This window comes from Hakea prostrata, chromosome 8 (assembly GCF_041222555.1).
Source record: "Hakea prostrata isolate BN-2017 chromosome 8, UWA_Hpros_2, whole genome shotgun sequence".
Lineage (NCBI taxonomy): Eukaryota > Viridiplantae > Streptophyta > Magnoliopsida > Proteales > Proteaceae > Hakea > Hakea prostrata.
Window position 1 is genome coordinate 45,230,179 of NC_142607.1, and position 13,049 is coordinate 45,243,227.

The 13,049-nt window shown below is 33.3% G+C and overlaps 1 protein-coding gene across 2 annotated transcripts; it reads left to right on the plus strand.

Moving 5' to 3' along the window:
- Positions 1–2,560: 2,560 nt before the first annotated feature.
- Positions 2,561–5,285, plus strand: LOC149008154 (heavy metal-associated isoprenylated plant protein 27-like). 2 transcript variants are annotated; one of them, XM_089165820.1, is made up of 4 exons: positions 2,561–3,511; positions 3,893–3,933; positions 4,023–4,098; positions 4,236–4,323. In XM_089165820.1, the coding sequence occupies exons 1-2, from the start codon at positions 2,640–2,642 to the stop codon at positions 3,915–3,917; spliced, it is 897 nt and encodes a 298-aa protein (XP_089021946.1). In that variant the 5' UTR covers positions 2,561–2,639; the 3' UTR covers positions 3,918–3,933; positions 4,023–4,098; positions 4,236–4,323. The 2 variants fall into 2 exon arrangements, with proteins under 2 accessions (XP_089021946.1, XP_089021947.1); XM_089165821.1 differs by having other exon boundaries at positions 3,278–3,511; positions 4,185–5,285.
- Positions 5,286–13,049: the final 7,764 nt, after the last annotated feature.

Sequence of the window (13,049 nt, forward strand, 5' to 3'; positions counted from 1 at the left end):
GATCTTAATGAACTAATAACAAAAGTGGCATAAGTTCATTCGTACCAAAATTGTACCGCACTAAATACCGTGTTTAAACCGTTTTCCCGTACCGATTTAATACCGAAACTGTATCGATCCGTTTTTGTAAATACCAAAACCGTATCGTTTAAATTTGGTACGATACAATTCTAGTTTTCGGTATTCAAAGTTGGTACCGCACCAAAACCGTACCAAATTACCGAAACCGTACCGATTGACACCCTTAGGTATTGGTATTGAATTTCTACCAAAAAAAAAAAAGTATTGGTATTGGATCTCATCGATAATATAATATAGGTCCAATACCATATTAATTGCACAAGAGGCATAAAGGTAATAAAGTTCAAAAGTCCACCCTTTCAAAGAATACTAAAGATTTGATCCACCAAAACCTAATGACATTAAATTTGGCTATATTCAACTTCGAGGGGTGGTTCAGTTAGCAAAAAAATCAACGCTTTCACATAGGATGTTAGAGTTTGAATCCTCTCAAGGCTAGAGACGATGCCCCACCTATATTAATTATATAAAAGCTCTTCTGAGGATATAGTAGAGGTGCGCATAAGCTAGCCTAGATGAACCTCGGATCTAGGGGTGTCAATTTTCAACCCAAACCGCGGACCCCGGGGCGCGCCTTGTCCTGCTTTACTAATTAAAAATTGTTTGTTTGTTTGTCCAGTCGTGGCGGAGCCGCTTTTTTCTTCTTTGTTTTTTTTGTTGTCCGCCCTTTTTTTTTTTTTGTTTTTCTGTTGCGTTTTTTTTTTGGGTTTATTCGTCGCCAACCCCAACCGGCGGCCCAAACAAAAATAAATTTGACTATATTGGTCTCCCTGTAAACAATATCCAATCCAATGCCATGCACTAAAATCATGCAAGAGCCTAAGTGAAGATAGCAACTGTACCATGAATACAAAAGATACCAATGAATTAGGGTTGTAACTTTGGCCCTGATAGCCTAAACTAGCCTTGAGCCCGAATAGGAATTGGGTTTAGTTCTTTTAAACCTTGAGGATGAGTTAAAGTCGGAAACTAGCGGCCTTTAGTCAGGGTTAGACTGGGCTAGGGTTTGGTTCTTTTCGATAAGTGGGATTTTGTATTAACAAAAGGGGGGGGGGGAATATGGAGAAGGCATTCACCTAGAATCCCTTAGAGCCTGTTTGGTTACTTGAGACTGGAGATTTTAAAAATCTAGAGATTTCAAATCTATAGATTTCAAATTTATAAAGTCATGGTTCATAAAATTAACTGTTTGGTTAGCCTAGATCTTTGGAATAAAATCTGTAGAATCCTTAATTAAATCTCTGCATCATGGTTCAAATGTTTAGTGCTTTTATAGTAGGGATGAAATCTCTGGATTTCACCTCGTACCCATAAATCTACAGATTCACGTTTTTAGTGTAAAAAGGTGAATCCCTAGATTTCATGAATCCAATGATTCACACAACCAAATGGGTATAAATTCCCATTTGTGAATTCAAGTGTTTCCATTCTTGAAAAGTGGGATTTTGTAGTAACAAAAAGTGGGGAAATATGGAGAAGGCATTCACTATAACTAAGGGTGTCAATTGTGTACCAAAACCGTTTAACCGTACCGAACTGTGTCGTCTAAAACCGCACTTTACTTCACTGTTCAAAATTACAGTAAGTACCGAAACCGAATTTCTTCAATGCGGTTCTGGTTTCATGTACTCATACCGTCGGTGAGTACCGAAACAGTACAGAATTGGTACTGTACCAAATTAAGGGATATAAATGTAATTTTACAATTAAAACACTTTCCCTTTACCCTATCCTTAATTAGATTTACTTGTTTTGTCTCTATTAATTAGATTTACTTGATTTACCTCTATTAATATCAGATTCTATCGATTGTTTGATCACAATTTCATTAGGATCTTAATGAACTAATAACAAAAGTGGTATGGTTCGTTCGTACAAAAATTGTGCCGTACTAGATACTGTGTTAAATCATTTTTCCGCACCGATTTAATACCGAACCGTTTTTGTAAATACCGAAACCGTATCATACCATGTAAATTTGGTATGATATGGTTCTACTTTTCAGTATTCAAAGTTGGTACCGTACCAAATTACTGAAACGTACCAATTGACACCATTACCTAGAACTCTTTTTGGTGAATGCTTAAAAATTAGAATTTGTGGATTCGTGATATGGTGTGGAATCTCTAGCATTAAAGGGCGTGAGTTTGCAGGTTCACATTACGAGTTTCATCATTCTGTCATTGGAGCCATGATTCTACATATTTAAAATTCGATTCCATTTCAAATTCATGGATTCATCCAACCAAACGGACCCTTAATAAGATGGATAGGAGAATCCAAATGTTTCCATTCTTCATTCTAAGGGGTCCTGTCCTCCATCATCCGCTTTGCTTTCATTTTGGCAATTCTTTGAGGCCCATTAGCAATCCTTGTTGGTGACTCCTTCCTAGGCCCAATCCACTCATTTGGGGGTGTCTTTTCTCCAATTATGTTGGCGTGGTCGCGTCCTTGCTACTACTTCAGCGTGTCATGTTTTTTAGGTTCCTGAGACAGACGAGGTGGTGGAGGAGCTGAAGGTTGTTGAACGCTTGTTAAGATAACGCATTCTATCGTCCATGAATTCCTTTTCCCCTTGTTTTCCTTCACGTCTACATGTTTCTCCATTGCTAATTTCAGTTTCAAATATCTCTTTCAAACCTCTCCGTTCATCATCAATTCGAACAAAACCCATCAGAGCCGCAATCCCTGCAAGAGATAGAATCATAGATTTTGGTAAATACAAGGGTAAAATGCTGGGCACCCTCCCTTCAAAGTATCTCAAATGGGTCTCTAAATCCCTCAGAGCTCGTGATTTTGAGGAATGGGCGAAGCTAGCAGATGAAGTCCTAGATGACCCAGTCTACAGAGACCGGATTGAATGGGAGTTCGCAGAGAACGTCTTGAATGGCAACAGTTATTTGAAATCTTCAGGAAGGGAGAGCTCCGTTTCTGATCTGCTTGAGATCAGTGAGAGATTCAATTGGAATAATGACGATAAGATTGGTTGGAGTAGAGTCGATTTCGCACTTCTTGGGACTTCCAAGGGTGGTCGAATACCCAGGAAGGGAGAATCTGGAAGAGAAAATGAGAGGACATTTAGGGTTTCTCAGATCGAAGAAATGGGTTCGCTGAAGGAGTTGGGTGGTTCACGGAACAGAGATTTGGGGCTTATGGGTTTCAAGAGTAATAGAGTGTCAAAGGTGCCTGTTGCTAGAAAACAGGATTTTGAAAACGAAGATGAACTCAGACTGCGAAGGTCAGAGAGGAGGAAGAAACGGATAGTGAAGAATCTTTCAATGAAAAATGGAGAGAAGCATGGGGACAGGGAAGGAGCTTATTATGAGGAAGATCAAGATCAAAACCAGTTGGCGGAGGTGGAGTTTCATAATCCATTTCCTGGACGTGAAGCTCTTCTTAGAAAGGTTCTCAATAATCGAAGAGAACTTAGGTAATTTGTCTTCCCAAATTTTCCCTTTCCAGTTCCTTTTTTTTTTTTTTTTTTGGTAAACCCCTTTCCTGTTCTTAGGGCATACATGTGTTGTATTATGATAAGAAAACCTCATTGACCATGATACTCAAGAAACCATTTATTAGTTTAAATCTTTAAATCTTTTATTCATCAACAGAGAAAAGAATCTAAAAGACCTTTCCTTGTGGCTTTCTTAATCTAAAAGGCTGCCTTTTAAGTTCCTTTCTTGTGCATGAAAATGAGGTAAAGGTTTTCCCAAAGCCAAACTCCAGGAGTTCTCTTTCATCAACTCCTCTCCTGAAATATACTCAGTTTCAGAGGGTCTTCAAGATTTGATCTCCAACTGAATTGAATTTGCAGGTCTTCCAATCCAAGAGAGAGCTGATCATATCATGGTTACTGTGAGTTAACCCAACCCTTGTGTGAATATTTTGAAGTAGTTAAGTTCATTGCAATTAATGAATTCTCTCTCTTTCACTGCATTATTAAGGTGGTAGAGCTGAAGGTGGGTTTGCATTGTGAAGATTGCATCAAGAGAATCTTGAAGGCCATTAAAAAGATTGAAGGTATTCCCAGATCATCTCTTTTATGGCTTACCATGAATCCCTCTCTTTGTGAAGTCTTTGTTAAAGAGAATTTTTGTGAGTTGCAGATATTGAGAGGTACAACATTGATACAAAGCTGAACAAAATCACTGTAACAGGTAATGTAACAACAGAACAAGTCATGAAGGTTCTTCGAAAAATTGGGAAGACGGCAAGTTATTGGAAAGAAGATGAGAAATATACCCAGAACGAGGTGCTTCCCCGTTTTGTTTGAATCCAAGAATGGCAGAAGGGTGTGCTACACTAGAAGGCATGTTCATGGCTTTATCAACCTCTTTATATCCAAGCTTGCTTGGAAATTTCTTCATGATCATGATCCAAATTTAAGTTATCTTCTATGTTATTGATATCCCTGATTCAAATATAAACAACTAAAGGTGAAAGATTGAGATAATAATTCAAATCTTGGTATGTAAGGGATTGGTCAGCTATAAATCTTTCGATTACTAGTTCTTTAGATTTTTCGGTATAAATCTTGGTATGTAAGGGATTGGTCAGCTATAATTTTTTATTAGAATGCCCCACCTTCTATGTTATTGATATCCCTGACTAAAGCCTTATTTGTCTCGTTGATTTGTCTTATATTGTGCTTATTAGATTCTGATTCTAATAGGTGGGGCATTCAAATTTATGCTAATGGTGAAGTATTGGGGTACGCGATGTTGCTTACAATATCATCAAAAATTGTTTAGTTTATTAATTTAATGCAATATTTAATACAATATATTTTTTAATATGAATATGTATATTCGGAAAGGGTGAATTATCCTGAAATATTTAAATAAAATTCTTAGATATTATTGAATTTTTTTATATTAAAAAAAAAGTATTGGATGGCAATGAATTGAAGGAAAGAGATCACTTTTATAATGAAAAAGGCATTAGCTACAAGTTAAAGGCTCTTTTTGGTATCAGTTCTCATTCTCTATTATATTTATTTAAAAGAAATAAGTATAAGAATTCATTATTGGTCAATAATGAAAAATAGTTTGGTGAATTTTATCGAAAAAAACTATTATGGAATGAAAAATAAATTTGGTGCCAAAATAAAAAATTGTTAGAAAGTGATAATGAACAAATGAAAAAAAGTATAGTTTTTGTAAAAGAATGTGTATTGACTATTTTACCTTCATCTTGACTATAAAATTTTAAGTAAACTTGTGCATAAATGAAGATAATGAGATTCTCACCATAATCTATAGACAAAAAATCTATTGTGGATTTTGGAGGTGTTTCTATTATTTTAAATAAAAATAAAACTGATAATAAATGTCAAACAGTTTAAAATAATGAAAATTTTTCATAATTGAAAATGATAATTAATACTAAAAAGAGCCAAATCATCCCACAAGAAGGGATCGATGCCAACCCTAGCCTCTTTTGGATCGATATATGACAAAATTTCATATGAAACAAATTTTTTTTTTAGGGTAAATATCACTTACCTCTCCCTCTTAACTGAACAAATAACACTTAGATCCCTTCTTAGTTGGATAATGTCACTTACCTCCCCTCTTACCTAGCAAATATATCAAACACCTCCCCACTATTAATTTTCTTAGTTAAATTTAACTTTTATATATAAATATTATTCTAAAATCCCAAACTACCCTTGGCTGAAAATATTTTTTAATTTAAACCCTAAATTATCGTAATCACCTTTGCAATTAAGAAACTAAATTACGTTCAATTAATATAATAGTGAAAATCCAATTTATCTTTAATTATTAAAACCCCAAAGTACCATTTCTTTTTTTATTTTTATCAAACAACTAAAAACACACGTAATACCTGATATCAAAATGCAATTTAACCCGAGACAGCTCAAAACACCCTCAATTGATGTTATTTTTAAGACCTAAAACACCCTTAATTAACTGTGATTCTTTAATTTAAATGTTAAAAAAAATTAAAAAAATTAAAAATAAAAGAGAGAGAGAATCCACACTTCATCTTCTCAATTTAAATTGCATTTTGATATTAAGTAGTACATGTTTTTTTAGTTGTTTGATAAAATAAATAAATAAATAAATAAGAATAAGGTAGGGTACGTTGCAGTTTTGATAATTAAAGATAATTTGGATTTTAACTATGGTATTTTGGTTTTTAACAATTATTTTAATTGAAGGTAATTTAATATTTTAACTGCTTGAGTGATTATGATAATTCAGGGTTTAAACTAAAAAAAATATATTTTCAGCCAATGGTAATTTGAGGTTTTAGAAAAGTATCTAACTGTAAGAGTTAAATTTAACCAAGAAAATTAACAGAGATGAGGTGTTTGAAACATTTGCTAGGTAAAAGAGGAGGTAAGTGACATTATCCAACTAAAAGGGGGTTCAAGTGCTATTTGTTCAGCTAATAGGGGTGGTAAGTGATATTTAGCCTTAAAATATATATTTGTTTAACATAAAATTTTGTCATATATTGATTCGAAAGTAGCTAGGGTTGGCATCCCTTCTTGTGGGATGATTTAAAAAAGAAGAAGAAAAAATGAATAATGAATGAAATTATGTAAGCACTTACGTAATATTGTTCTATCAAGTTATATCTTGGAGAGGTACACCTAGGCTAGCTTTGCCTAGTAAAAATGCAAGGATGTAAGAATCTCATTAATAAATTATCATAGAAAAAAATTGATAGATTTATAAAATAGATAGCCAATATAATAAACTCATGCATGCAATTTAATTAGTACAAAAATCCAGACATGGAAAGCATTACATATAAATAGTTGTATCAAATATAATAGTTTTTAAAAAGTCAGTGTAATTGTGGAAGTCATTATTTATTATTTAATATAAATGAAGTCTTTTTATACAAGAAATGAAATTAGAGTTTGGTGTGTTTTCTATTGTTTAAACTATATATTATAACCCTCCCTAGATCGTGTAACATCAGAAGTCTCCTACACTAGGTAAAACATGCAATGCATAAAAAATTTACAAAAAAATAAAATAAATTAGAGGTTTCCCCTTAAAGCTTCTAATCATAAGTTAATTTAAGAAATAAAACAAATAGGTTTTGGGTTATGTTTGTGTAATTGAATTCTAATTTTACCAATTATGGCATGATTTTGTATACATCCACCTCATGAACGCATGAAAAAAACCCAACAAACACCATCTCTTTTTAAACTCTTCCAAACACCTATATAAATTATTATTCAAATATTTGATTCACGATAGTGGAAGAAAATTTACTTCAGATGTAACGTGAAATAAATTAAGTATAGAAAAAAAATACTTGGATGTTATCTACAAAGATTAATTTGCTTCTTCGAAAGACAAGGCTTTTTCTTCAGTTATTAAAATTTCAATTTTAATCTTGTATGAAAAAATTGTTAGGGATAATGGATGAACAACTACAAACAGAGAAGAACACAAACAAAGCACATAAGAGGGATTTAACGTGGTTCGGCAAAACTGTGCCTATATCCATTAGTGAGAAAAAAAATTCCACTATTTCAGAAAACCTCATACCACTCTCACACCCACAAAGTGTTACCCTTTGCTTCATTGCTTTCTAAGTTATTCCACAGAGACTATTTATAGGAAAACCTAAAACTCTAATCTCAATATAATTACAATTTTCCCCCTCAAAACCTCATACTATATATATATATATATATTCCCGATTTGAGGTTTGTCCAGCCAATTTACGTGCACCTGGATTCATAGTAGCTCTTATATATAATTTAAATATACAAAGGAACTTCGTTTTTTACCTTAAGAAAATTTAAACTTTTGAACTCATACGGTGAGATGTTGATTTGAATTTTAATGATGAAGGTTGGTAGTAAACCATGTTGCATTTGCCTTTAATATCATAAAAAAAATATATTTTTAGTTGTGTTTTTTGGCAAAATTTTTAATATTAAGCTATGCGTACGTAATCCAATATTGAGTTTAATTGCATTATCTGGACCATAGGCTGCTTAGTTTTGCGAATTAATTGCGTAGCACTGAAGCAACTCTAGAAATATTATGCTAAATTTTTTTATTAATATCATCAATATTATTGACATTAATGTGCAACACTAAAGCAAATTTGGAGATATTATGCTGAAAATTTGTATTAATATCATCGATATTATTGACAATTATCAGAAAAATATGTTGGTAAGAAATACAAATTCTGAACGGTTCTTAACTTTTCATTTGGTTGTAAGGAAAGAAGCATGGAAAAGTGAAGCTCTTCAAATTGAAAAAAGAAAATTTTATTTATTTTTAATTAAAATAAACATAGGATGATGTATTCCAGCGTGTCCGTGCGCAAGACCACCTAACCACGTATTAGCTGAAGGAAATTGGGTAAGCACGTATGTAATAGTATTTAGAATTTTTTATGTTTGAGTCATTTAAAATGAGTCAAAATTATGTGGTTAAAACTATTTTTTTTTCGTTGTGGTAAATTAATTTTCATTTCACTTTAAGATAGCAAGAGAAGTTCGAGTTACAAAGCTTAGATAACCAAATGATGGAAATAAGTCAGTCACTCCTACTCGGCAAGGAGATTGGCTTTCTGGCGAGAGAATCAGTATAACTGTTAATCTCCCTATGACAAAAGGAAACATTACAATCCAAAAACTTTGTAGTTCGATGTTTAATGTCCCAGACTACAGTACTAATCAAACTAGGCACCTCTAAGCTTCCATGAATGGCCTTCATCAGGAGTCGGGATCATCTCCCTGTTGAGGGAGCACAGAGTGCTCCGTGACGGCTTTGCAACCACATAGTGCAGTGGGCCCACAGGTGAAAAATAATAAAACATTTTGGAAAAAAAAATCATGAATTTCACATGTGGGCCCCACTGCAATATATGATTGCAAAGCTGTTGAGTGCTCCCCAAGCTCCCCAACGGGGAGATGATCTCAACTCTATATCAGCGAATTGACGATCAATTATAGTCTCGACCTAGTCAAGACCTTCATTTAGGCAAATAAGTAAACCCTCCCTTAATGCAAGAGTCTCTCTCTCTCTCTCTCAATAGCATCTGAGAACTTAGTTGGAATCAAAGTCGCTGCTAAAAATTGGTTGGTAGTCAAACTATTTTAAAGTCACAAGTTAATGGTTGGCAGTCAGACCGAGTTAACTCCTACTATTAAATGACCAAAATATCCTCTATTAAATTAAAAGTAAAAATTATTATCCTTGTTTTTCATTACATAACCATTAAGTGGGTGAAGGATCATCCAACTTCTTCTTTCACCTCACCAAAAATCACTCACCCCAATCAATGCAGGGTTGGTAGAGTGGTAAGATCCATACTTCTTTGTGGAGTGATCATGGATTCAACCCTTGCAGACGACAAAGCTCCCTCCCCCCTGAAGATGTAATCGATGTGCACGCAAGTTGACCCTGATGAACCTTAAATACCAAAAAAAAAAAAATCACTCACCCCCACCGCCCAACTACAAGAAAGTACTCTATGTTAAATATTGATAATCAAACCCATGACCTTCTTACACTTTATTTATGCCTCAACAAAGAGACCTCCACCAGTTGTGCTACCTAGTAGCACATCCATGGATTGAATTGGTTCAAGCCCATTAAAAAAGTTGCTCAAAATATAATTAAGGGGGGAAAGAAAGGGATGAACTGGCAAAGATTCGATCATCCATCAAGTAGGGTATATATATATATATAGAGGCTAAACAGTATCATTAGTGGATATATACCGACCAAATAATATTTTATTTTAGTAACTATTAAAAATTGGAAGGGCTATATTATATGGATAAACAATATACAACAAAATCTATACAATTTGATTTAAATAAACATTAAAAAGCATAAATTGGATGTATTCATTTATATTAAATATAATAATTTTGGGATAATAACTGATGTTTCATGTATTGTAGGTTACTTATTACCCAGTTGTTCTGTATTTTTTAAAATTACTAGTCCAATTTTAAACTCGGTCTAAAATTATTGATATTCATTGTCATTAAGTTTCATTATAGTTAACTTGATGATGCAATGTCTTTATATTTTTCAATAACCCCTCAAACACATAATATCCGTTGGATTTGAGTATGTCTTGTATTTTGTAGATTCATACAATTATAATTTGGTTATATTTGTCATAATTGAAACAATTTTTTTTTCAATTACTTGTACAAAAGTAGAATTATCATTATATGAGAATTAGAATTTTGAATTTCTCTATAAATTGTCTGTGTGGGATAAACTATATAGGAAAATAATAATACTTTATAAAGTGAGAGTGGTGAGATTTTCAGAATATAGTGAAATCTCTTTCTCTCTAGTGGATGCAGGAAATATTACTAAACTATGATAAATTCCTTCAATATGTTTTATATAAAATATGCTATTCTTTGTGGTTGTGCATCCGTCTTAATATCATCTAATAGTTTTTATACCAAATTTTCCCTCCCAAAAACCATTCTATGGTTTTGCAACAAAAATATAAATTGTTTGGCAACATCGCTCTAAACAAAATGTTTTTTTTTTTGTGTGTTTTTTTGTGTGTGTGTGTGATAGAGGGAGGAGGAACCAAACTTCAGTCTCGATTAGCTTATGCATAAGGGTTTCAATCAGTGCGGTTTCAGTAATTTGGTGCGGTTTTAGTACAGTATCAACTTTGAATACAAAAAACCAGATCTGTACCGTACCAAATTTACACGGTACGGTACGGTTTCGATATTAAATCGATGCGGGAAAAAATTTAAACACGGTATTTAGTGCAGTACAATTTTTGTACGAACGATCCCATGCCACTTTTGTTATTAGTTGTTATTAATTCATTAAGATCCTAATGAAATTGCAATCAAATAATCGATAAAATATGATATTAACATAGACAAAACAAGCAAATCTAAGAAGAGGAGTAGAGGGCGAAACGAAAATTTGAAATAGGAAATTAGAGATAGTGTAAAGGTAAAGTGTTTTAATAGTAAAATTCCATATATATTTCTTAATTTGGTACGGTACTAATTCGATACACACCAACAGAATAGGTACCTAAAACCGGAACCGTATTTAAGAAATTCGGTTTCAGTACGTACCATACTGAATTTTTAACAATGCAGTTTCAGACGACGCAATTCAGTTTGGTTAAATGATTTTAATACGCAATTAACATCTTTACTTAGAAAGTTACACATGCCTCGACTACCTACTCTTTGGAGAATAATTCTTACATACAATTTAAATAAAAACTTTGCCGTACTCCCCGAGGGGATTCGAACTCCCCACCTTGACTAAGATGTTTATTCTTTGCATAACTCAAATTCGGATCAGGTGCAAAGAGACGGAGAGAATAACACTTGTCCGTGCAAACAAACAGTACCTTTACCACCTATAGTACACCTTGTGATGTAAAAAAGTGTTGGTTTTGCGTGGAAACAAACAGTATCTTTGGTACCTTTACATACAAGTGGGCACCTGGGTGGGGGCCATTCGACTAGATGGTACCTGCACTGCAACTCTGGGAAGGCAGTTGCTGTGACGTGTATGGTCTCTACTCTCATAATCTTACTTTTAAGGGATTTAGGGGATTTTTTCTTCTTCTCTAAAGTCTAAACCCTAATAATAATTCTGTCGTTAGCATAGTGGGTAGGGGTGAAGAAGACTTTTGACCATATGGAATCAAATCTAATTCCATCTACTTTTATTATTTGAGATGAGATGAGATGAGATGAGATGACTGATAAGCTATTCCATCTTTTTCTTTTTTTTCTTTTTAAGTATTTATTATTTTATTCATTCCGTTCTTATCAGGGCAAGGTAAGGTACGGCAGGAGAGAGAGAGAAAAAAAGAGAAAGAGAGTGGATAGTAGGGCCCACATAGCACCACCTGCCATCCTGTAGATTCCATTCTATGTGGAAAGTGGAAACGACGATTTAAAGCGACAAGCGAATTTAATGTATTTATCAGTCAAAGTTAACATCTCTGATGTGATGCTGCTAGCTAGTACTGTCTCCACTTACAATTAGGCACTTGTTCAGTTGTTCTTCACTTCTTCCTTCACTCACTTGTTTCTCCACCAAATAATTTTTTTTTTATTTGTTTCAACCACCATATAGATTTTGAGTCTGATCCCTCTAGAGGAGAGATCTTCTATCCTTTAACTTTAAGATACATTTATAGATTTTTTTAACTTTTTTTAATTTTTTTTTGGTAATCATTCATTTATAGATGTTTACCTCAAAAAAAAAAGAGAAAAAATATGAGAAAAATAAGAGGAGGAGGTCCTATATATGGAACAAAATCAAGGAGCTCTCCCAATAGAAATGTAATCCAAGGTTTTCTTTAACATAGACAAATTTTATAGTTTTTCTCGTTGTATGATGAAGAAATATAAAACGAGTAAAAATTAGTTCCTATCAAAGTAGATGATTTGGACTTAGAACATCGTGCTTCTCTCACACCGCTTTATTACTTATTTAAGAAGAAGTGGAAGATTTGGATTCAAAACGATTGTAATTCCCTCACACCTCTCTCACACCTCTCTACTACTTGTTTAAGAGAGGATTCATCTCTTTTTATTGACAGTGTAAATTAAAAATAAGTCATCTTCAAAATGTATGGTGAAGAGACGTGAAGAGAACACAATCTTTTATCCTCGAATAAAAATCTTTGAGATGAGATTTATTCCTAGCATGATATTCTCTCCCTAGTAAATCGTTTGAGGATATGATAATGAAATTATGGTTTTCTATTTCATGCAATAGTAAAAGGACATTTAGGTCAATTACTTAAGTTTGAGTCTTTGAGACTATTTACCATTTGAGTCTAAAAAGTGATTTTTCTTGACTTTACAAACGTTTTGAGTTTTTAATAATTATATAGAATATCATAAAACCCACTTTCTTGAATGACCATAATGCCCTTTCTTGTACTTAGGGTTCTTTGCTTTTGGTACGGATGAGTTGAGAGTCTTA